The 26,738-nt window shown below is 37.7% G+C and overlaps 1 protein-coding gene and 1 pseudogene across 2 annotated transcripts; both read right to left on the bottom strand.

Annotated features, from left to right (window-relative positions):
* Positions 1-71: 71 nt before the first annotated feature.
* On the bottom strand, positions 72-5,746 carry LOC149028304 (uncharacterized; annotated as a pseudogene). Its single transcript, XR_016169947.1, has 2 exons — positions 5,251-5,746; positions 72-624 (listed from the first exon to the last, which is right to left on the bottom strand). The product of XR_016169947.1 is annotated as an uncharacterized LOC149028304 (transcript).
* Positions 5,747-6,888: 1,142 nt separating this feature from the next.
* Positions 6,889-15,582, bottom strand: LOC149028303 (transcription factor ILR3-like). Its single transcript, XM_089135781.1, has 5 exons — positions 15,239-15,582; positions 14,639-14,707; positions 12,302-12,379; positions 8,851-9,013; positions 6,889-7,510 (listed from the first exon to the last, which is right to left on the bottom strand). The coding sequence occupies exons 1-5, from the start codon at positions 15,328-15,330 to the stop codon at positions 7,262-7,264; spliced, it is 651 nt and encodes a 216-aa protein (XP_088991907.1). The 5' UTR covers positions 15,331-15,582; the 3' UTR covers positions 6,889-7,261.
* Between the last annotated feature and the right edge of the window lie 11,156 nt (positions 15,583-26,738).

Raw genomic sequence — 26,738 nt, 5'->3', positions numbered from 1 at the left:
TTAATCATCTGACGTTCTCTCTCTCTCCAACATGATTTCAATGCCCGTCATTTCCTGATTAAGAACAAGGTCCATGGCCCTGTGCTTACCATCTGAAGAACATCTCTTTACTGCTACACGAAACACGATTTTCCCGAAACATGATGAACCGTAGATTCCAGATTCTCTTACCACCAGAATGTGAATGTGAATAAAATCATTCTCGGCAGGGAAGAAGATCATGTCTGGCTACTAGTTCATAAAAGGATTTAAAATAAAAATATAAATACCGGATGCAAATGAAAGAAATATAGCTCTGCTACCAACTTTCCCTTCTTACCTGAGTTTCAGATTGAAATTAGAGCGCCATTGTTCAAAAACTAAAAATAAAAAGCCCACTTCAATTAAATCCAAAGCAAACTCATACGGAAAACAATCTACAGCAATGGTACCATCTTCCAAGATTTTCATTACCCGGACTCATTCCCAAACATGGACTTTCAGGACTGAGAAACACCGAGCTCAAGAAAAGATATCTTCGACAATAGTGTGCCTCTTTCTTATAACTAGTCCAACAGCAGATAGCCACATCAGCCAAGGCCAATTGATGCACAGTTGTTGGATTACGCCCTTAAGTAAGAAAGCCTGATGCAAGAGTGAATTTTCTTCAGTGCATTTATTCTTCAACACCAGGCAAAAGGATGGAATATTTCAAAAATAAAATATCACATGCACACTGTAATAGTTGACAAATCTCACAGGTTCATGATCAATGATTTGGTTTCCCATCTTCCAGGGGAGGCATCTTATACATTTTGACATAAAATTGAACTAGCTTCAGAAGACTGAAGATTTCTCATAACAAGAAAAATTAGCTTATATTGAACAGTGTCTCAATCAATGAAATCCAAATGCTCATCCAGTCCAACGACCACTAAACAGTATGAATGGATAGATTCTGCCTACACATGATTCTTCCATAATCAAAATGCAAATGTAAACGGAATGATCAACCATTTCTAGAAATGCTACTGCCTGTTCGTCAACTCTTGGTTCAAGGAAGATGGATCCAGCGCACATATGCCTAGAAAAGAGAAAAATGGGACTTGCTACTTAGTATGAAGAGAAATGTTAGTTTCTGCTCTACCAAGAAACCGGAAGAAGATTCCAACTCCGGCGGTAGAACTCCACAAGCCCTAAGCTTGCTCATTTCATCTTGGCCCCTATGATCATGAAATAAAAGCCTTCTATTGCATTACAGCATTATACTTTTTTTTTTTTGGTAGACATTACAGCATTATACAAATCGTGAATACTACAAACTGACCTAGCCACATTCTCGGAATGATGCCATCTGTCTCAGAAAGTGGATGTTGGTCCTTGACAGTCAAGAGCAACTGTGGCTCTTTAACACTTCAATTTAAAAGTCTCTGCTTTTCATGTCATTTTTGTGAAGATCAGTGAAAGTAAATCTATCCATGTTTAGAGAAAAATCTACGTAGAAAAGCTAAAGTGACAGCAACCATGGCTTGGCAAGGATTTGCCAGAGCTTCATGCCTAGGTGTATCACTTGTCCAGGATCCTAGCATTTCCAGCAAGTTTTAAATGTCACCAATAATAGTATAAACGATGGACCTCCTAAAAGGATTTTGATAGGTTTAACACAGAATTACAGGACAAAGACTACTGATGCTTCAAGTCATCATGGGATTATGGGATAGGAAAATTCTCTTGAGACCTTTGGCTGGTGTTATGACCAAACATTACGTTACACAAACCTATCATGAGAAACCTAGGGGGTAATGTAATACACGTCTCAGGAAATCCAATTCATGAGAACTGATTGAAGGGTTCAATCCATACGGTAGCAAGCTGCATAACATCATTTTTCTCTTACATACTACAGGTACATAACTCTTTGAACCTGTCTTATTTTCTTTGGGATGGTACTCAAAAGAGTTAGCTAGTTGAAGCATCCGAATTTGTAAAGAGCCACATGTTTCCCACTTCTCACAGAATGACTATAAAAAAGGATTAGCTATCACCATAGGCAACGTATGCCTGAAGAACCTATCCATTCAATACAGACAACTACCAAGATCCATAAAAAAAATAAACACAACTTGCAGGACTTTGATTGAAAAACCAATCACCAACTGTATTTGCTTCCTCAACACCCCCCCCCCCCCCAAAAAAAAAAAAAAAAGAGAGAGAAAAAGAAGCCAAACCACAAAAGTAAAATAAAATCCTGGAGTATTAATATGCATCCACTTTTCTTTGCTTGTTTTGCAATATTCATAGACTTCCAATAGCTCACTAATACCTATAAGCTGTGGTGTTAAATAATACCTTCATAATCACTAATATCCATATTCAGCTTCCCAAGAAAGAATTAGTGCTCCAAGATGCTAATCCACATGGCTCTCCAAGATAGTAGTTTCCCTACTCAAGTAGACTGCAATAACCCTTTCCAGTAATTTCATGATATGATTCATTAATCTTATACCTCTATAGTTGATGCAGCCTGTATATCACCTATATTTTTGTAGATAGGGATGCTTCTCCTTCATTCTTCCGGCATTTTCTTTGCACTAAAAGAAATTTTAAAGAGTCTGTTTAGCCAAGAGAAACCACGTACTACTATGTTCTTCCATACTTCAATTTGGACCCCACCTGGACCTAGTGTCTTGCCTGCTTTCGCCTTTGTAAAGGCTTCTTTAACATCAAAAACCCTAACCTTCTGTAGTGAAGACAATGTGGTGTGTTGATGGGTAACACATTCTTCAGGGCGCTCCTACTCAAGCTGTCTCTGTTCAGTAGGCCATAAAATTATTCTTCCCATCTCTTCATACTGTCCCCATCCCTTGTAAGCACTCTATCAACATCACTTTTAATACACCTAAAATGATCAAAATCCACTCTTCTTTTGCTGTATTCCATATATCTTATAGATAGCGCTTTCTCCTTCTTTACATTTAGATATTGATAATAAAAAAAAAATACAAAATAAAAAACCTCATACTTCTTTGCCCTTACTTTTCCCCAGTTTACTTCACTTCATTTCAGGTGGATTTATAACTTTTGAAACACTCAACATCCTTAGCCTTGAAACTAGCTTTCTTGGTTTTAATGATTGCTTGAACCTCGTCCTCCCACCACCAACTCTTCCTAGTGGGGGGGGGGGGGGGTAATGCTTTCCCTTCAATTTCCCATGGACATCTTTGGCAACCTTCTTAATATAAGTCAGCATCTTGTTCCACATTGTTCATTATCAGTGTCTACCATGCAATTCCACTTTCCTTAGCTGATCGCTTTTTATGTGAATGAATTTAAGATCACCTTTAAGCTCCATCACTTCATCCAAAGGAAAATAGGCTCCTCTCCCTCACAAACCTATGGAGTGAATCATATATTCCACTAATCTATGTTGAGTGGATAGGATATCCCCTACTATCACTTCACAGTCCTCACATAGTACTCTAGTGGCCCTCCCAGTGAGAAAAAAACTATCAGGCTACTATTATGCTTACTCACATAGATAATAATATAATCTGCTCTTTACAATGAAGGTGCTTATAATGGATAAATCATAGATGACTGAACAATCTAAGACTGACAACCGTTCTTCATTTTTCTAGCCAAAATCATAACCTACATGAATGCCTCAATAGCCTCTACATGCCTCTCAACATGAAAATTGAATCACCCCCATCATTAATCTTTTCTCCTTGGCTAAAACCTCGTACTAAACCAAATATAATTACCAGAAATGTGATTTTGGGCATTCATCCAAACCTACTTGAGCTACATAAGCACTGATTGTATGACAACATATCTTCTTTAGCACAAGCTTGATAGATGTAACCATATCTCAAGAAATCTCAATATCCACAGCATCATTTTTTAAGTCCATATCCACGAGTTTTCCTGCTTCTTTTCATTTAATTATACCACCCTACTAAGTCACCAAAAGACTGATCGTTATACCCTTCCATTTTTTCCCTCCTGGGTGCATGCTATATAGCTTCCATCTCATTAAAGCAATAAGTTCAAGACCCATATCCATTAAAAAATTAAAAAAATCAATGTTCCAACATCTGATCTAATCCTAAGCAGTGGATGGAAAATTACAGGTAGTGGTGTGCTCTGGATGTACTATGGTTCAACTGCAGTGAACAAAAGAATAAGGACCACTTTTTATGTCACAATGATAAACTCCCTTTCAACAATATTAGTGGCATTTCTAATATTTACTTTGTGGTGAAGAACTATATATTGGTAGGAAAATCAAGGTTTACATCCCATCTTTATGCATAACAATAGCACTCGTCCATCAAGCATTCAAAGCCAAACACATCATACAAGTCACAAGGATGCAAAGAATCATTTTAAAGATTTCCCTTGGTCTTTATTTTAGAATTTTTGGAGTAATTAGTCAATACTTTATTCTGCAGGGGCAAAGAGGGAGATCAAGAATTTTAAATCAAATTCCAAGAGCCATAACATCTCATGTATAAAGAGACAACAAGAAACAAGCTTCATGTCATGACATTGGACAAGAAGGGCACTTTAGAGGGAGAACTCTAGACCACACTAGATTGTGGGAAAAAAAATGAACTACTGTTGTGGAGAACAATTCAACAACCATATAAGCAGTACAAATAAAGTTAGGTCATTCCCTCTATTTTATGGTTTTCAGAACAAGCTCTAAAAGCATTTCACCAGAAGGGGGGCGCGGACTTGTTGAGTCCAATCAAGTCCAACTACAGTATCAACTAGGGAAATTTCAGCCGAAATTGCTTGAACCCCTGTAAGTTAAAAGAAATTACAGTCCATATAGGGAAAGCAACACAGCATGGAGAAGGGATCAGGCATGATATGCAAAAGCACACTTAGATATTTGTAGTCCGTGCACCAAATTTAGTCGTTACCTGCAACACCAACGTAACGTTCTCCTATGCATCCTCCTTTCATAATATGACCAGAACAGAAGAATTTTCTCAGAATTAAGAACCAAATCTAATGTGGCCATTGGTGACTAAAACCTCTAACAGTTTCTGAACAAGGTTCTTTCTTTTAATTAATAAACAACATTGGTAGACAAATTCATTCAACAGTCCATAAGACATTGAAGATCATTAATGGAGACAAAAAACGCTATAAATTGCTACCATATTCTTAACAGGAAGATAGATAGCCTGAATCCAACAAAAGAAGAAGAAGAAGAAAAAAAACAGAAAGAAATTTTTGTAGCATCCCTTAAAAACACACCTCTTGGAAACTAAGGCGCATCCGGAAGTGTCCTTTTAGAAGTACTAATGTAAAGAACGTTGTTTCCTCGAATGAAAGCATCACCATACTTGTTCTTGAGCTGGCCGTTGACGTACTCTTCGGTTTGCTCCATTGCTATGTTCATGTATCCATCAAGACAGGCTAAAATACCTCTGTAATCGACGCCAGAGTTAAGTTTCACAACGACAGGCCTGCCACGGATCGATTTGAGAAAATCTGCTGGGGTCTTCGTCGAGGTTGTCGAACCCTTTTCTCCACCTGTTCCTCCGCTCATCTCTTCCGCCTAGGTCTCCAACGCGTTTCGCCTGGAAGCTTTCTTTTTACCTTGTATGGTCGTTCTTCGCAGAGACACAGACTAATTATAGGCTTGAAACTCCAAAGAGCAAGAGAAAAAGACAGGGTGCGTGGGTTGTGGAATAGTAGAAATCTCTGTCTCTCTGTCTTCCACTGTTGAAGGGATCTTGAATTCACGTGTAATATTCTAATTTAAGAATTAATTGGAAGAATATCGTGGCTAAATCTTAATTTGTTGGGCAGTCACTTATACGAATGTGGATCGTCTTACCACTTACGGCCACAAATTATGTGGAGCATAAATAAAAAATAATAAAAAATATAAAAATAAAATAATTCATCATCCAAATTTTGTAGAGCCTCTGTAATTTGAGGTCAAAAGCCATCAAGAAGCATTCTTGATGATTCAGACTCTTCATTTGGACCCTCCATACTTTCACACCTTTTCCCTTTTCCTTCCCCTTTATTGAGTTGACGGAAAAAAAAAATGAAAGTGAAATTGTGGGAGGAGCTTCGTCTTCCAATCAACCTGGACTAGTAGGGTATCTGTCGAGGGTATTAAGCAGTCCAGTCCAGTTCAATTAAAGTTTGAATAGATAAAATTGAAATCGAACTACTTTGAATTTTCAACAAAAATGGAAGTCTCCATCAATGCAAATGCCAAAAGAAGTACGAAACGGAATGCACAAGGGTATGAGGATTCTGATTTTAAGGGGGCAGGATATGTAATTTCATGCCTACGGGAAAAAGGAAAAGCAACCCGTATTCTTCATATTCAAATCCTAAAACAACACCCACAATTTGTTCTCTGAAATAGAAAACAACCTTCATATTTCACATCGGCCAAGTTCACACTTTCCTTATTTACAAAAAAAAAATTCACACTTTCCTTAAAAGAAAATATGAAATTAATTTGAGAGTTGGGTAACCATTCAGCGCCGGAAATATCCAGAATACCCCAGAACAGAGTTTTCTTGTCTTACAAAAAAAAAAGGATTTTGGTTCACAAAATTTCTGTGCAAAGAAATAAAGAAAACAATGAATCTGCAGGTTATCCACGTTTCGTACCAATTCAAACCTGTTATAACCATGGCATCTCCATCAGATCTCTTTGGAGGCTAAACCATATTCCACTATCAACCCAAGTCAAGAAACCCATGACAGAGCTAAGCGAGGAGCAAAATTTAGGATACATAGACCCCACGGACCACGGTTCCCCTTCTCGTATTTTAAACTTCAGCACAATGAAATTTGCCGCCTGCGGTATGGCAAATGAACAATCAAACAGTAGAATAAGGCAAAGTCTCAGTTACAATACCATAAGCATGTATGGACGGTAGGACAGACTAAGGATGCATACCAATACACAGGATTGGACACCGGACTGAAGAAGTGGGTTTTTCTAATCCCGGGGCTGTCTTGTTAGTGGTTTCACATTCTTCACAATCAATCAAACAAAATCAATAAAAACATTATTTTTGGAAAAGAAAGTCAAGAGATGACCAATTTTATTGAAGAATTAATCACAGTTGATTCACACCCCCTGCCAATTCCACAAAAAATTCTTGCCTAATAAAATCTAGAAGTCAATCATATTAGGAAGGCAGGAATATTTACATGTACTGAGAGAGCTACTGTTTTTAACATCTGCATAGTCAACTGGGAATGACATAAATGAGGGTGATCTTTTAAGTGACTAGGCAACAGGAGGCCTCAACACATGATCCTGTGATGTGTCAAGGGAAGCAGGAGGCATCCATTGCCACATTGGAAACCCTCCGTAGCTGGGATAAGCCACCATCTTGTTTGCCCCAGCGTGATAGGCAACTGGGGGTGGTGGCACAAAACCAGGAGGTAGAACAGTCATGGCCTTCACCTGTTGCTCTATCTTTTCTTTATCTGCCTTTAGTAGAAGCTTCTCTTCACGAAGCTCATTCTTCTCTTCCTGCAGTTGGATACAAATTTTACTAACTTTAGCTGAATTCATAGAATTAGTGTCAACAACAAACAGGCTAATCAAGCTAGAGATCAGAGTAATATCACAAAGATTTAAGGACCCCAAAACTTGCCTTGTTATTGTATGGTCATAGTTACTAATAAAAGTTATAATTAAACACAACACGGGAAAGTACACATTACAATTTCAGAGAGTTCAAACCTAAATACAATGCCACAAACTGCACTCGCACTATTAAAACCCCAACCTCTTGGAACAACAAATATAAGATACATTACTTGACTTAAAAAAAGTTATTGTGGCTTAGGAAAGCATAAAGTAGCTTCGTTTTCTTAACAATGGTGATAAGCATGCAATCTCAAGATACAAGTGACTGGTGATCCATATCTGACCAATGAATATTCATTACACTTTATTACTGCCTTCCATTGGAAGGACATTAAAAAGAATTTCTTGGCTAGAAGGCTTGAGTTTTGTACATGATGTTGTACAAACAAGCATCCAGCAAGACCCAGCACGGCTAAAAACTGCAGTGGAATCTCAACATCATCAATTTTTGCAGTAGAATCCCTCCTTTTTACAATCTATAAATAACATTGGTATCCCCATTAATACGCATTGTAGCATTCTGAATCAGTATCACAATTACACGGAAAAATATCTAATGAGAACTTTCATGCCAACATAATCCCCACAAACTGTCCTTCATCATTTGCTGAAACTAACAACAAGAAATCATGAACAGAAACAGAAAATAAATCAAAGAAACACAGAAAACAAATCGAAGAAACACAGAGATTTAACAAAGTTCACACATCAATTCAGTGTGTTACATTCACGGGCAAAGAACTTTCACTATGTAGGAAGATTATTACAATCTCTCAACCAATCATCAGAATGGCATTATAAAAATTCTCACCCAAAACCCTAAGGCAAAATTCCCAAAGCTTACACTGACTCCATAAGAGAACATAGAGTCTCACAAATTGGGTCATTCGGGCTGCCCACAAAAATATGTCGGTGCAGGTCCATCTTCAAAGTCGGGACAAGAATTCGGGTCACACATAACACCATCATCTACTACTTTCCCCACCCTCTTTGAGAGGCTCTTTAAATCTTAATCCTCCTTACTACAGCATTCTTGTAACCAAAAACAAATGGACTACCCAATTCATTGAATAAGAAAACATCTATCGTCTTGTTCATGTAAGACAAGGAAGAAAACAACAAACTAATCCTTAAAGATTTAGGATGAGGTATCTCTTCTTTTCTTTTTTTTAAATGAAGATTAATGCACCAGCATATGGTGATTCAGATTACAGACAAACCTTTAAACTTTTTATATCCTCTTGAAGCTTTTCATTTGCCTCTTTAAGCTCCTGAGCTTCAGCTTTTAGCTGATTCAAAACACGGATGGCATCACAGAGTACGGCAGATTTGTCAGTTTTAGGAGGCTTACCTGGCTGCAAAAGTGAACTCAACTCTAAAAACCTGCATAGAAGACAGATGAGATATTTCATGATTAACCTGTCAAATCACCTTGAGAAACTCCAAAGAAATTACAAGCGAAGTATAAACTGATAGAATTCTCAAGTTACCCCAATCCACTGTGCAAAACTTGGATGCATGCGGACATGGTGGTGATGGGGATGGGGGCTTCAGGAATTGCAGAGATGTGGATAGATCACCTAAATACGCTTATTTTAAAGGAAAAAAGCGTAGGTCGGTTTACATATGTGTTTTCAGTCCATTGAGTTTTTGTAGACACCTGCCAATTCCAACAGTAGAAAATATGAATTATAGCAAGAAACTGAAAGATACACTGGTTTTGATGTGCCAGTCACCCCTGTAGCATTCACACACTGCTGCCCTCAGCCAAAGGCTGCCCAAAACCTTAACACAAAATAGCCAATAACCTTGTTCACATCTTCCCCCCTTCTATATGATAACCACACACTCTCTCTCTCTCTCCCCCCCCTCCATGTGGCATCTTTCCAGAGTCCTAACATTCCCTCCCCCTTGAATTTCACCTTGTCCTCAAGGTGAAGGAAGTTTGAAAACTTTGTTTTTACAGGTTTGCCACATAGCCAAGTCAATTCAGTGTCAAGAAACCTATCAACGCTATTCCCATTTGATGTAGTATGCTGACCATCAGTTAATCGAAGAATTTGAACACGCTGACCATCATACTTGTACTGGCGTGTAAAAGCTCTCCCTTGGAACATCTCAGCACTTGAGGAATTCCTATAGTAATCCTGGCAGACCCTTCAACAATTTTCTCGATTGAAAAATTCACGCTGATAGGAATATGAATCTTGGTTGCATTGACCCTTCTACAATCAACCAGCCCAAAACTAAGGCATCTTCAATCTTGGTTGCCGGGTGAGGTTTAGGCAATGTCACCTGAGTCACAGACCAGCTGGAACATTAAACCTTCAACCTAAAAGATGTACATCTGGTAAGTTGTGCCCCCAACTGCAAACGATCTCAGTTTTGGTTCCACCGGTACCAAATTTGTCCTAACCTCGAAATCAAGCCAAGGCACAGAAGCCTTCTTCTTCCTTAGCGTCAGCAACTATAGGGAACCAACAAAGCAGTGCTCTTGGTGGGCATTCTTTGGCCAAGCTTCCCTTCCATACAATGTTGCTGCCATTCATGCCTCAGCTGTCACATAGAGAATGGGCTCCACATCTCAATTCAAGTTTGTACGAGAGAATTGCACTCCCTTCACCCCCTGGAATTGTTGCCTAAACCAGGACCTGAGGAAATTCCGATGCTCATCCCTTGGACTAGCAAATTAGGTCAAAGGGTTGAAGATAATAGGTGAACAGTTGGTGCATTTCCATAAATAGCCCTGGGCATTACTTCTTTTTAGTGGCCCAAATGATTTCTGGGCCCTCGCCTATGTGGTTCCTAGCCCACCACATGAGCTGCACCTAATAATTCATATTTAAGTCCCGTTACGCGGTTTCATGGCACGGGTCTGATGCTCCATCGTTATGGCCCACACTTTAGTTGGGCCCTTAAAAGCCCACTTCTTCGTTCCCATGAGCTGGCCCATAAATTTCAACAAGACTAGGGTCCAACCACCTCTTAGTCCACCCTTTTCTTCTTCCTCTCTTCTCCTATAAAGAGAATGCTATTGCTTTCCCCATTTTCCGCTACCGAACTAGATGTAACCACCCCATCTCGTGAGTGGAGGAAAGATAGTCGAAATCTTATGTGTAACTGCCTCCGCATTGCAAGCAGTTTCCACCCTAGCTGATATTGTCATCGACTACCACATCCCACTATCGTCACCGCCCTCCAAGGAGGTTTCGCCAAAATCCTCACTGTCCAACATTCGTTTTCTCTGAACCTTTGAAGTTTCCCCGACTTTCCATTCCCTTCGGCCTCTTCTATCTCCTGTTTGAAGTTCACAATCCAAGTCGGATTACAAATGAAACTATTGTCATCACCAAAGGCAGGACATGCATTCATAAGTTTTCCCAAAATCATATAATTTTATGGAGTCATCCAAGCCTCCTTTGGCAATTCGTGCCTCATCCCCTAGGAGTTTTGCCGGTGTGCCATCCCCTCCGATTCCCTCTCTAATCCGGCGATGCTTCGCCACTAGCTAGGCTCGAATACCCTTTTGCAACACGGTGGTTATAGATTTTGTTTTCGAAAACCTCTTACATTCGATCAATCCTCTGAACCACAACTATATGACTTTTGCAACCCTTCCTTCACTCTCAATCTAGTGGTGTCCAATTCCACTCTCAGATTTGACATATTTTCATTACCAAAATCAAGTTGCAGGGCTTCCATGAAACTTTTCAAATTGAACTCCAGACATTCTCTTCAATAAACCCACTCCAAGGCATCCCCTTCTAGGTTTTGAAGGGCCACACGACCCACACCCAACTAATGTTCATACTTAACCTAGCATTCCCAACAAAAGAACACGACTTCCATCAACCATCTCTACACATTCCCTTCGCCAAAAAACACTGATAATCCTATACCCATATTGCTTCCTTGAGATTGAAACGGCTCTGATACCAATTGCTAGGCCAATTCCAACAGTAGAAAATATGAATTATAGCAAGAAACTGAAAGATACACTGGTGTTGACGGTGCCAGTTCCTCCCTATAGCATTCAGACAATGTTTCCCTCTGCCAAAAGCTGCCCAAAACCTTACACAAGATAATCGATAATCCTCCATGTGGCATCTTCCCAGAGTCCTAAAAGTTTGAAATGTAATGGGCCACTTAATATATATATGGTAATAATGTCACATACGGGATTAGCTAGTTTATGTCTTTACTTTTTCAAGGTTTTTTGAGTATTCAATTGACCAAGTTTTATGTGTTTCAATTAGCTGTTGGTTTATTTCTACAGGTAGCTGTCTAAACCAAAAAAGAAAAGGGGAAAAATCAAACTATGCATCAAGAACATCTTAGGTCCTACAATCTTCTCCTACGGATCTTTGTTGACATTTAAATCACCAACAATCATCCAAGGAATAGAAAGTCATTGAGCACTAACTACTAAAGTACAAACAGGGTGATAATAGAAAGAGCTACAACTGGCTCCTTACATTCTCCTTCAAAAAAAAAAAAGATTTTCAGAAAGAAATTGTACACACATTTTAACATGTAGAATACGGTCACCTTAGCATAACAAAATTGACAACATATTGTTACTAGTCTATTGACATTGCATGTACTTCAAAATGGTGAAATTTGTAGACATATGGTCAAAACAAAGAGTAGAGAAAAAGAACAGATGCATGCCTGTCATTCATCCTATCCCTCCGCATCTTTTCACGGCAAGCTTTAGAGCCTGGCCCGTTGCAGGACTCATTGCGCCCCCTATAATCAATGAAGCATCCATGTAGTCACCAATCAATTAAAAAAATGCCAATGAAATATTACAATAATATACCCACTATAATGATATAAAAGAAAGTGGATACAATAACTGACTCATCAACAAAATACCAACACTTAGGAGCCTCTCTCCACCAAGGGATGGATTCTAACTGAATTAATGGATAATCAATTATAGGATTGCCAAGCCAAATACCATATCAGATTGGTGCATATAGCCAACAACTTTGACACAAGGCTAATAAAGTAATACATGCAACCAAATCTAGAGTCCTTGGTATGGTTCATGGATCTACCTACTGTAGAATGATTTCAAGTATAGAAGGTTGACTTGGAGGGGTTGCAATGACACATCCAACACCATAAGAGGGATAGAACAAAGAGCCATATTGATGAGGACATCAGTGAGCAGTTCTGAGTTTACCAGCGACGCCGACGTAGAGATCATCCCACGACAACATCTATGTGGATGGATGATGTGAGTTTGGAGGTTATCAAATTGTTAGGATCCTATGGTTCGATGAGAAACACTGCTCATAGGCAGTTTGTCATGTTATTTTCCTTAAGTCTTAGTGGGTTGGGTAGTAGTTTACTATTGAAATATTTTAATTTCATGTTTGAGTCTTTATGGGCTGGGCCTAGAGTCTATTTTGGCCCAATTTTGAATTATTTTGGGTTTGGATTATATTTACAACTTAAGTTAGGGTTATTTTGGGAATTAAACATGTAAGGTTGTGAGAGATCAATTTTTTTATTTAAACCTTATATGGAATTCATTTTTGGCAATCAATGAAAGAATTAGAAAAGAACTCACGCTGCTCTCTCTCTCTCTCTCTCCCCTGGCGGAACCACCACTTCTCTCTCTCTCTCTCCAAGTAACCTCTCTTTCTTCCTTTCACCCGTGTTTCCCACTAGAAAAATTGCCCTTGCTCTCCTCTACAAAGATCTACTCTCTTTTTTCTCGAAAAAGACCTAGTTTCTTTCCTGGAAATCTTCCTCTTCTTCCCCAAACCCCACGGTTGTTCTGTTTTCTTGCAAAAAAATCTTTGTTCTTTTTTTTTTCTTCCCTCTTTCCCTTATTTCCCTACCCTACGGCAGTCTCTGTTCTTTTTTTCATTAGTCTCCCTTCCCTTCTTTTTATTTCTTTTTTTTCTCTCCCTCTCTTTTATCACCTCTAGTACAGCAGTCTTGCTGTGGTTCTCCATTCTAACCCTACTCTCCTTCCTAGGATACACCATCACTTCAAAATATTTTTTTCTCCTTTCCTAGGATTCACCACTACTTCAAAATATTTTTTCTTTCTCCTATTTCTGTTCCTAAATGCTTTCTAACCCCTGTTTTGCAGCCAGGATCAGCAAATAACATTATCCCTTCCTAAATATTTCTCATTTGTTCTTTGGCATTAGTTTTGTTTAAAACAAAAACTTCCTAAGACTCCCTTTACATTGTTAATTGTTGAATTCTTTGTTAGAAATCTAATATTGATTAGGACAACTCTATTTTCTTTAAGTTTTTTAATACCCTTGCATTCAATTTAGTGTTATGGTGCCAAGATCCCCATCCCCTTGTTTCCCTATTGATTCTTGTTTAGTTGTGCTTACCAGTAGGACTTACAGTGTTTATTTCTCTACTTTAGCTGTCTTACATGCATGATTAATTAGAATTCAAGTGCTGCAAATTCCTTTCTTTACTATCTGTCAAGAATAGGTGTTTAATTCTAAGAGTCTAGTAGCCTACTTTGTAGGTCCCCTAGTTTCTAGGATTTCTCCTACATCACATACAACAATCACCATGGATATAATATCAATGAACTAGCTGCTGCTATACACACAATGATTCATTCATTTAAAAGGATTTTGACCCCAATATCTAAGACAACAGCACTTTGAAATGGTGCAACAGAGCTGCTGCAATCCATCACCCACACATGATACCATTCATAAGAAAGAATATCAGGCATTGCTTCGACATAGTATTCAACTCATAGATTGAATAAGAAGTTCACTAAACCTTTTCCAACATATAAAAGTGGATCCTATAATATAGCCAAAACTATGTAAAATAAGTAGAACCATGAAACTGGATTAACTCTTCAAATAACTGAATTCAGACATCAGTCATCGTCATAATGCAGGAACTACGGAAAGCAACCTTATCTGACAAAAAGGAAAAGTTAATGAAAAAGACATTCTTCAGGAGGGGGAAAACACTCTGGTAACACATACAAGTTATATGCGTTACCTTTTCCGCGTGCATTCCTGTTCTTGCGCGCCAGTGCCAGGAAGTGATACGCCAAAGTCCAGGCAAGAACTGTAAAAGAAAGGATGAACTATAGCATAAGCAAGTGAAAGCACTTATTTTGCAGACTTCCCCTGATACATTACTTCAGTACTAAAGCAAGAACAGCCATTCTAAGACATTATACTTCACAAACTTGCATTAATTTAAAAGCAACCTTAACCCACAAAAATACAGCAACATAGGTCAACTGAAAACATAGAAATACAAAACAGACAGTTTTATGATTTCCCTCATATTTATCAATCAGTAACGCCAATTTTTATTCGATTTTTAAATATTGTTCTAGACCTTAAAGACGAACAAAAGCAAAAGTGCATAACTTTGTCTCTCAGGACCACAATATAAGGGGGCAACCGAACAATTTCTAAAATCTAATAAGAGTCACAACGAAGCCCAAAGGGCTTGCCAGATGAATAATCACTTCAAAGCCCAAAGGGAAACCACTCTAATCAACGAAAACGGAGAAATCAAATCCGCCAGATGAATAATCACTTCTTCCAAGTAGAACTTAAAAATAGAAGGGTTTTGAGAAATACATACTTCTGATTGTTCCAAATTAAATCGGTGGATGCTGCTTCCTCAATTATACTGTAATCGAGGATGTTCCAGTTACCATCCTGAAAAGAATCCATTCTCTCCAAACAAGACGAAAACTAATCTATTGATTGGATTTCACGGGAACCCTAAAACCTTCAATCGCAGATCAAAACCCGATTCTTCACCCACCACCTGCTTTTTAGCTTGAAGGGTGAGATCAACCAGAAAGAAGAGCGAATTCGAAGAATCCCTTCCGATTTGGCAACTAGATTCGAAATTGGAGAGACAATGTACTACCATTACTCCATTAGCTGTTTTCTGTTTCGCGGAAGTTGACAGTTCATACAATTATTACCAAAATGACAGCTCCAAACGATTGTTGTTAATTTAATAAAGTAAAACTGAGAAATTATACAAGGACAAAACTATCCTATTCGTTTTTGTTCAACAACCTGTTATGAGGTTAGGTGGACAAGGGTATTGAGGGTAATATACCCGACGAGTGGAATAATGAATAATTTAGTAGCATATTTCACGTTCCAAATGTGGATAATTTCTGGCGCAAAGGAAATAAAACTAAAATCAGAGTCCTCAACCTAAGGAAGGAAGGACCACCGGGGTGGTGGTTTAGTGGTCCGAAGCTCATTCTCAAGTGGTTTGATAAATCTCATGTCCCAGGTTTGAATTCCCTCTGCTCTTCTATTTCTTGCATTGAACAGTTATATGACCGGTTTCTGTAGATTATACTAAGCCTCGTGTGGCACTTCCTTTTTTTTAACACGGTAATGGACATGAGGTTGAAGCCTTGAATAATGAAAAACATATTTTAACCCCTCTCCCCCCCCCCCCCCCCAAAAAAAAAAAAAAAAGCCACATAGGATTTATTGAAAAAGAAAGAAAAAAAAACCGTATAAAATTTTTACCCAAAATAATCACATAGAATTTAGTATGTGGAGGTCATGAGATAAAACCGTATAAAATTTTTACCCAAAATAATCACATAGAATTTAGTATGTGGAGGTCATGAGATCGACCGTCAATCTCTACACACTTTCACCCTTTCTCTTGAGTCCACCTTCCCTTTTTTTCTATGGGCTTGTGGGCCCCCACTCACTAGAGTGGTTTTTTTTTTTTTTTTTTTTTTGGTAAACCACTAGAGTGGTTTGATGACAACATAAAATTAATCATGGGATGCAGGATTTTATTCTTTAAGGCATTGGATTCATGTGGCTGGCTCGTAAAGTCTCATGTACTCTTCATACAAGCACAAAATCGAATCATACTATAGATATAAATTGCTTTTATTGGATAATAAAATGTTGGATGTTCTTCAAAAAATTGTTATCAAGATGGGAGATGTAGGGTTTGGACAAGTGCAAAATGTTAGAGCGTTAACTACGTAAATATTGTGGATTTTAATTTGACGTCAAAGGTAAAAGTGAATCACTGAGCCTTATTGGTGTCCAAAAGGAAGTCTCCCTCACATCATTTGATTTTTTTTCCTTTCCAAAACAAGTGATTTTATATATTGAGCAGGTGAGAAGGGGGTATTACATAATAGAGGGCAAGACATTGCCCCTGGCCCTAAGGAGATATGTACTCTAACCTTCTACTTGAAAGTGTTGATTTTTCACCAACTGAACCACCCTAGGAGTTCACACAAATATGAAATTGATTTTCTACTACATGATACTCTTGTTGTCCTGGCACTGTATGATCAAAAAACAACACATTCAATTCATTGTTTAAAAATTGATATATCATGTGCAAATTAATAATACTTAGGTTTCTTTTTTGAAATTGATGGCATCATTTAAGTGATATGCAACAAATTAATAATATGTGCACCAAATGATCCAAATCCGAGCTTCCTACGAAGATTAAGACCCAACTGCATATAAGATGACGTCCAACCTCGGCTACAGTTACTCCATTTACCTGTAAGTCTGTAATTTATCTCTGAAATCTTTTTCTCCGGGCCTATTCCTTCCGTTGTGCAACTCAATAACAAGGTGCCTCTCTCAAACATCTCTTTTAGGCACTTTAGAGAATCTAATCTTGATGACCACATGATGTGCACGAATGATGATAAGGTGAACCAACTCTGGAATGGGAATAAGATAAGTTATTGTAAAGCTTTTGTTGAGCTGATGGGCGCCATCTACACCAACGCTTGGCAGAGGATGATCTACGTAGAGGATAGTGTAAGATTAAATTTAACCAAGCTCATGTAGATTGATTAAAAATACCGAAATAGTAACATAACAAAGTCATAAAACATATTTTCTCTAGGATCCATTAGAGATGGAATGCAGCAAAATCATTTATACTATCTCTCACGAAGAACGAACCCACTTGGGCCGAGTTAAGTAAAGACTGGCTACCTATAACTTGAATAGGAGACAGAAGGAACTGACATCGTGCCATGGTGAGCTAGGTTTAGTGAATGGGGCAGACAGATCTGAGTAGGCTCATAATAGGGAATACCCTAACCTTGGGAACCGAGGCTGTTCGCAATGGTGTTGCCAGCTTGACAGTGCCTCACTCGGGCAATCAAGGAAAGGGTCGTGAGGATCACTCTCACATTTACGAGCCTGGAAATCAAGAGTCATCTACACAACATGTAGTTGATTTCAAGATCAACTTCATACTAGAATATTCTCCTCTAAGCTCTTCCCTGTATATTGGTTCAATGGAATAACCATTCTTTAAATTATGTGTTAGCCAAAATTGATAATATAATCAGGGGAATAAAGAATTAAGGAAAGACATGTAAACAGAACCTGAATTAAGGAAAGACATGTAAACAAAACCTAAACTGAAAGGAGAAAATAAAGGAAAATCGTCGAGGCGCGTCAGACGCTTTCCTTAAAACAGATTCGTCCCCTCCACAATGTGCTTGAGGATTCAACGGACTTCTCTGTCTCCTAGGATATAACAACGAACAACGGAATACTTAGCACAAAGTAGACCGCTACGACGAACTTGTTAAATGTCTTTTTTTCTATCACCGGAACACCACAAAATAATAAGACTCTCAAAGAACTTTAGCAAGACTCTAAAAATAGAAATAAGGAATAAGCCCAAAACTTTCTTCTTGTCAAAAAGAAGAACTTCAATCAACCTTCTTCAATCAACCATTAACAAAAACTAGAAAATACTATGAAGACTTTCAAAGCTCTTTTGTAAAATTCTTAAAACACAAGAAAGAAAAACTCCAAAACAACAACCATCTTCATCAAGGGGGAACTCTTACTTATAGAGGAGGTCTATGTCTCTTTAACTAGCCTAATAGATAAAAAGCCATGGTCACTTATTGCCAAACTTAATGAAATAAATTATGGGAAATGAAAAGCTTTAGAATTTAATAAACAAGCTAGGAAATGACAAGTTTCTTGGGAAATCAAGAGTCCCAAAACTCTCAATTAATCACCATAGGGAAATGAGAAGTTTGTTTGTTAGGAAATAAAGGTCTCATAACCTCCAATCATGAACTCTCCTTGGGAGATGAAACACCAAATGGTCCATAGGTATTCCCATAATCTTTCATTCATGACCTTTCCTTGTGCAATGAATCACCAAATAGTTCATAGGTATTCCATGCACTTATTTCCACAAATTCTCCATAATGAATTATTTTCATTCACATTTACTCATACTCAAAGAGCATATTCTAACATTATGTACAGAGAACAATGAGTGATTAATTAAATTTAGAGGAGGGATGTAGCATATCCTTATATAAGCAAACCCATTAAATATTTCATCAAGATATAACAATTCCTATTAGTCTACACTAGAATCTCATATTAAAGTTTTAATCATCGTATATCTCCCATATCATTCCAAATAAGACAACGAAATCAGAATCAAATATGATCAATAAAGCCCACCTTATGTGAAATATTTATTAATATTCTAACATTCTCTCACTTGGTTGTATTGATTGTAACCAAAGTCAAGTCTCTTTTTGTTTTTAAGAAAACAGTTGAAAAACATATTGAAAACATTTTGATCTTTATGTGTACAACTTTATATTGATTTGAAAATAATACTAAAACTCAATCATTTCACATAGAGCCTTAACTACTAAATCATGACAGTAATTACATCTTTTAAGTGACAAAGGATCCTCCATGGTCACAAATACTCTTAACTCTACTGAAAATAGTTGCAATATAGTATAGCAACTGATGACACTTAATAGAAATCCGTATGTGTTATTCTGTTGTAGATCTAAATCTCTCACTTTATATGACTTAATGCCACAAGATAATATACTTTATGGTTTTCACAATCCTATATGTCATCTTTTTATAGCTCAAGTTTAACTTTATGTGTTGCATGACATATCATATGGTTAATACATAAATGCCCCAGCTTTTTCTTAAGGTTAACACACATCTTAAGACTTGCACAATATGCAATATGATAATAATGTGAGCACCCAATTGTCACCAAAGAACTTTATCAAACAATAGATTATCAATGTGTATACAAATAAAAGTTAAGAGACAAGTACAGATGAAAACTTTATTACACAATACAGTAAAATATAAAAACTTCCACTAAGCAATTACATCTAAGGATGCTTCTAAGTCCATAGTCACTACATGTCTCTCAAAGTCAAAGATATCAAAGTGGAGACCTTTAGTTAGGGGATCTGTAACTATATCATCTGTATCATTATGCTCTATTGTAGTGTCACCTTCTTTAATATTTTCTTTAGTGATCAAATACTTGACATTCATATGTTTAGATCATGCGATACTCTAATTGTTGTTAATAAACAACATGGCATAATTGTTATCACAATACAACTAGGTGAGTCTATTCATAATGTTAAAATAAAACTGTCAACTACCTGATGAAATTCTAGCCAAAATAATTTTTGAGTTGTTGCCCCATAGCATACTACAAACTCTACCACATAATGGAAGAAGTGATTAAACCCTGCTCCGCATTTTTCCACAATACTACTTGTCCTGTCATTAAGAAAAACAATCTAAAGTGGATTTCCTATCATTTTGACAACAAGTAAGGTCAAAAACCTGTATACCCTACTAGTTGTCGGTCTGTAACATGCCTGTTGATCTACATATAATCACTTGTTCCTTTTAAGTGCCTTAAAATAGTATATCTTTTTTTCGATCGTTCTCTCTTAGAGTATTCTTTATAGGGCAACCATAATAAGATCAATTTATCTCCCTTGAGAATCAGAACATTCTCAAGTTTATAATTCAACATATTGAACTTCTTCAAATATAAACTATGTATGTCCTCTAAAAAAGATCAAATAATAATGTGAACGATCCCTATGGCTCTTAAAGCCTAGGACAAAAGATGTCTTACCAATGTCTTTCATATCAACATTCTCATAACAATTGTTTGGTCTCTATGCAGTAAGTTAATGTCATTACTAGCAAGCAAAATGTCATCAACATAGATAATGAGGAAGATTAAATTCATCCCACTACCCTTGTCGTATATATACTAATCTACAAGGTTTTTAACAACACAGAATGAAATTAGAACACTACAAAACTTTGTGTACCACTATTTGGAAGCTTGCTTAAGACCACAAACAGACTTCTCGAGTCTACACACAAGATGATCAAAATCATCAACTGCAAAACCCTCAAATCGAACCATATAAACCTCCTTATCAATGATGTCATTCAGAAAGACAGTCTCCATATCCATCTAGTGTAAATCCATATCAAAATGAGCTACTAAAGCCATGATTACCTTGAAAGAGTCTTTAGAAGAGACAAGTGAGAAAACCTCCCTAGTCAATTACTTCTTTTTGAGTAAATCCCTTAATTAGCTATGAGTTTGGTTTTAAACTTAATTTTTCATTCGGAATAATTGTCGGTCTTACCCACTTATAATTAATTGGTTTACAACTTTAGAGCAACTTAACAAGCTTCTAATTATCATTATGTCTCAACAATTAGATCACACCCTTCATTGCACCCAATTACGTATCTAATTAAGGATTATATATAGCTTCCTTGGTCAACCATAATGCCAATATTATAGTCATATTCACCCAAATAAACCACACACTATGTGAATACAAGCTATCATTCTCGGCTACATCAAACTCCAAAAACTAACTATCTAAGCTATCCTAGTCCGAAGGCAATTCATGTAGTTAAAAATTCAATTAAAAAAGAAATTCAGCACCACCCCTTGAGTTACCCCATAAAATTATTTCTATTAATATTACAGAGTGGCATTAATATTAGGTAGAAGTGAAGTTTCCTTGAAAAAAAAAAAAAAAAAGGGTTTTTATAGAGTCATGGATAAGGTAGTTGGTTTCCACCAAGGTAATTGTGACACCTAGCCCAAATCTAGCCCGAAGACCCGATCTGTTTTGGGTGAAGTCGGGTTTTGTTTAATGTTGACTTTGAAGTTTGACCGTGATTTCAGTTTTACTATCTTTTAAAATCTTAGGAAGCCATGTCAGACATTTCCCTTAGAGTTGATCCAATGTCCCAAAATGAGGAAGATGTCTTTGTGGGCCATCTCAGTAGAAGATATGGTGTTTGACCCAAAACCCATGGATATTGATGATGGTGTTTCCTTATGGAAACCTTACTTGATTTGGTGTTGAACTATTTATTTGTGAAGAAGAACTTGGTTGATGGATCTAAAGCTTAGTTGGACCTAGTTTGAAGACATCCCTCCATACTAAATAAGTAGTATGATGTATTGAAAGAAGCCCATCCAAAAATATTGAAGTTAGGCCCATTAAATCCTTTGTTTTGAATAAGCTGTCCAGGCAGTGGCATTTTGGTAAATATCTGTTTTGAAGGTTTTCAAAAGCTTTATTTCTTTTAATTTCGTGGTAAACTATTCCCACCATGTTTCTAAACCTCTTGATAGTGTGGGATCGACCTTTGAACTTCCTCTTTGGCAACCAATCAACCAACAGGGTCAGTTTGGTCAGTTTGGTGAAACCCTAGTAACTCTTGAACTCTTTGTCCTATTTAAAAGGGGGAACTCCATGTGTTTCACTCTCAATCTGTTTCTAAGCCTTGGGAGAACGTGGGAAGATCCCTAGAACCTCTCCTTCGAAGTCAAGGAAGATCCTCTAGTATCTGTTCAGGTTTCTTTAGCGGTTTCTCTTCTAAAAGGTTGGTATTCAATTCGCTGATTCTTTAATTCATTCTTTTTTCTCTACTTCTGATTTTCTGATCATGAGAAGGGTATTACACTACTGTAATGACCTCTTCTTTAATTCTTTTAGCCCTAGAGTGAATCCCCCAATTCACTCTATGATCTTGAAGCCATATGGCGATGATCCTTGAATTTGATTCCACCAAAGCTCTTAATGATACTTTCCCTAATTTCCTACCTATCTTTATTATTGTGGGGAAGGTCTCATATTATTACCATGACCTTCCCTTGTGTCCTCATGATTGAGGGGTTGATCCCTAATTTTCCTTGGACCTTTGGAAACCAAAAATGGAGAGATTTTGAGGGGAAATTCTTGGGTAACCTTCATGAGAGGGTAACCAATTGGCAACCCTTTTATTTTCTATTAATTCTTTGGACTCTCCCCAAAACATTTCTTGATTGTAAATTCTTTGTCCTAAGGGTGAATCTTTATCCTCCCTAGTCTTTTCGTGGGATACACGGATTCTTGTTAGTAATCCCTAATTGTATGATTTGAATTTCTTTCCCTTCACTTTAATTGAGAACCTTATTTTCTCTCATTGGTAGACCCTTCCTAATTCCATTCTTTATTTTGAAATACTAATGAGATGTTCCTTTATCTATCTTGGATTGTTTTTGTGAGGATTAATTATGGGTAACTCTCATGGGAGGTAACCAACTCTCATGAGAGGTAACCATATATGAAACCCTATTGTTCTTTTATTTGTTAGAAACTTCCCAACACTTTTTCAGATTGTGCATTCTTTGTTTCTCTTTCCCATGGGTGAATCTTGATTCGTTGTTTCTCTTTCCCTTGGGTGATATTTGTGTTAACCTAAACTTGATCATCTATATTTTCTTGTTTTATTGGATATCAATTTATTTTCCCTTCATCCGGTGCTCTCAACCTTTTCATTGGGAGCCAAAAAAGGGTGAAATCCTAACCTCTTGGATCAAACCAAGAACCCTTAGTTTGATCTTGTTAACAGCCAATCAATGTGTTTTCTTTACTAAAATTGTAACCTATCATTCTCTAATTCTTTATCCTTGATCACACTATATTTTCTTCATGATCCATGTTTAACCTAATTAGGATTTCTAATTATTCTTTCTTCATTCTTGTTCTTGTTTGAGATCAGGAAAAAGATGATGCATCCTTGCAACCATCTATTCCATGATCTCATTCTATTCTTTGAGATCTATGATCATCATCATGATCTTAACCCTAGCTAATAGATTCTTGAAACCTTAACCCTAACCCTTGAATGATCTTTCTGGAAGCCTCTTGTAACCTTCCATGTGCGGGAAACCTCATGGGTAATTTTCTGTTAACATAAACTAGATTTCCTATGATTTCTTGATAACAATCTTTCCCTCTCTTTTCGTGATCATAACCTTTTCATCAGCCATATGTTATGATGAAACCCTAACCCCTTTATTATTGACCTATTGAGATTGATTTTTCGGACTATGATCTCCCCCATGTCTTCATTTGGGTTAGGTTGTACTTGGTCTTCAACCCCATGAGCAAAGCACCCTTGTATAGCAATATACATGGGGGCGGTTGCTAGTGGCAGTCGATTGAACCAAGCGACTGCCTGAAGCGACCGCCCAGTTCTGTTTTCGAGGTTTTGCCTTATTTTGCCCCATGTTCGTTATAAATAGCATCCCTCGCCCTATTAACGCATTATTATGTTCGGGATTGCTATTTTGGGCGATTAGGCGGCAGTGGAATCGTGCGGGATTCAGGTCTGAAGTGCTGTAAATGATATGAAACCTTTTCTCTTCTATTCTTGGTGATTCTGATTAAGGTAATGAATCTCCATCTGCAATTCTCTTCTTTTTAACCTCTAATTGATATGAACCCATCTCCTTTTTGTTAGTGGTTACCCATTTGATTTGTTGTACTCCCTTTCCAATGTTCTTGATGAGATCCTTTCCAGAAACGAATCCGTGCATTTGTTAATTGATAGATCCAGTCAAGGGGAGAGTTTCTGGGTAATCCATTTATGATAATTGTTAGGTTTCTTTTCACCTAGTGTCTCTTGGAGTGTTAGATTCGAGACTTTGGCCATGATCACTCGAAATCCGGATTGAAAACGGATGATCAGAAGCCTGAGTTTCGGATTTGAAACTCTCTGTTTTTGGGGCGGTCACTAGTGGCGGTCGCTCGACCTAAGCGACCGGCTCAAGCGACCGGCCGGTTTCCAGTGTCTGTGTAAGTTTGATTTTGGATTTGTTTTGACTCTTGACTCTTTTATATTCTTGTAACCCTATGCCTAGGTGTTCTCTGTTTCAAGTAAAAGTCTTATAATAGTTTCTGGAATTCAAGTTAGAGGAGTTTTACATAATTACAGGTAAGGACATGCATTCTTATTTATATGCAATTACATATACATGATGATTCAGCTGTTCTATTTATTATTCTTTGATCATGTAACTTGCTGTAATTGTATAAAGCATGTGAATCTTATTGTATACTTGTTGTTAGTGGTGTTCTTTGATGTACTTCATCTTTTATGATATTGCACAACTGTCCATGGTATGATAAAGAGTGATTGTAGTGTAGTTGTGATGGAAGGGGTATTCCTTTGGGATATCTTAGCTTGGGATATCAGAAGGCTATGGAATGGGACACATGCTTGCTGATGTCTCCAGCACTATCATGATTACTGGATGACATATTTAGGGAGTCTAGAATTGCATGGCTAGGTACCCCACATGCTATTACCCTTTCGGCAGGGGAATTGAAGCTGGGTGACCCGTGACAATGGTGACGTGACTATGTTTCATCCAACAGCGGTAACCAGTCCGTGCGGAGACTCAGTGGTCCACTATTGGTCATGTAATGGTAGGGTTGCATATGTTAGGGTTGGGCTCATGGACGTCCAAGGAACGGACCGGGTGTCGTGAGGAGTCATGAGAGCATCCGCCCCAATAATATGTGGATGACCATAGGGTTAAGGAGTGGAGTCCAACAGAGGTAGCCAGTCCGTGAGGATTCTTACTCCTAGGTTGCGAAGGATACTGAACCGAGTTGGTCGGTGCCATAGGGGAAGTATCTGGACTCCATATAGTATGTTACCATTATGACCTTGCATTGGTTTAGAAACCCCGACATGCGCCAGTACTCATTGCCAATGGTTGTGGTGAGAGAGTGTTGACTTAACCCCTAGCCACGGTTTTGAGAGCCAGGTGTGGACTTACCCCTTTGCCCAGGATCCCTACAGAGGTAACCAGTCCTTGCCGGATCAGAGTGATGAGACTTACCCAAAGGAGGGCTGGTGTATATCTTAAAGCATGTCAGCCATTAGAGACTTGCATAGTTAGATCTTAGTAGCATTCATATTTCTGCATATCATCCATATCATTTCATATGTGCATTCGTGGATTGTATTGACATATATATGAGAATTGTTTGTTCCATACTGAGTTCGTTGGAACTCATTCCTTTCAATGTATGTATTATATAAACTGTACATATGTTGCACAACGTTGAAAGTTGGAGATGATTCGTATGAAAGAGCCTTCTCGTTTGAAGCTGATGTGGCACAGACAGTGATACATGAACTTGCAGAGCATGAAGCCTCCTGAAGATGAAGATTATTTAATTATTCTTTTTGCTTCCGCTGAACTCGATATTACATTTGATTATTGATTCTTTCCTTTGATTATTTCTTGGATATTTATTGGAGTATTTGGACTCCTGTAACCTTTTTATTAATTATTGTACTATTCTTGCTCTTGATTCATGTATTTGTATTTATTATTATTGATAGACTAAAACCATGGATCCTGTGACGGTTCGCACCCACGGGTTGTCGGGCGGATAACCGGGCCCGGCGGGCGGGGTGTGACAGTAATGGTCAGTGGTCCCAAGGTCACTTCCAAAGGATTTGGTAGCCTCATGTCTTAGGTTTGAATCTTCTCTATTCCTTCGTTTCTCACAGTGGGAGTTATGTGCTCTTTAGCCTGGGCATGAGATTACTACTAGCTTTTGTAGACTATACTAGGTCTCTGGTGGGACTGTACTGACGAGGCTAGTACTTACACTGATAGTTCACAGGGCTAATGCTTGCATAAGTTGAACTTGAAACTCCACATTGCGTCGCGAGGGCAAGATTGCCAATGCTACATCCCCTATTTTTCACAAAAAAAAAAAAAAAAAAAAAAAAAAAAAAAAAGAAAAGAAAAGAAAAGAAAGAAAAGAAAAGAAAAGAAAAGAAAGAAGAGAGGAAAAGAAAAAGAAAGCTAGTTGGTTCTTCCATGTTTGGCAACGTTAGATTTCATTTCTTCTTGTTATTCATCATAAGAATGTGAGATGGCAATTAGTCCCATA

The sequence above is a fragment of the Hakea prostrata genome, chromosome 1 (genome assembly GCF_041222555.1).
Source record: "Hakea prostrata isolate BN-2017 chromosome 1, UWA_Hpros_2, whole genome shotgun sequence".
Lineage (NCBI taxonomy): Eukaryota > Viridiplantae > Streptophyta > Magnoliopsida > Proteales > Proteaceae > Hakea > Hakea prostrata.
Note: the sequence above shows the minus strand (reverse complement) of the source record. Positions and strands in the feature narration are given on the sequence as shown.

Bases quoted from the DNA above. Each gene is read 5' to 3' on its own strand.
- LOC149028303 (XM_089135781.1), bottom strand. From the start codon at position 15,330: ATGGATTCTTTTCAGGATGGTAACTGGAACATCCTCGATTACAGTATA. The intron at 14,708-15,238 runs GTATGTATTTCT...TTTCTTTTACAG, and splicing joins TTAATTTGGAACAATCAGAA to TTCTTGCCTGGACTTTGGCG. The intron at 9,014-12,301 runs GCATGCATCTGT...TCTTCTATGCAG, and splicing joins AGGGATAGGATGAATGACAG to GTTTTTAGAGTTGAGTTCAC.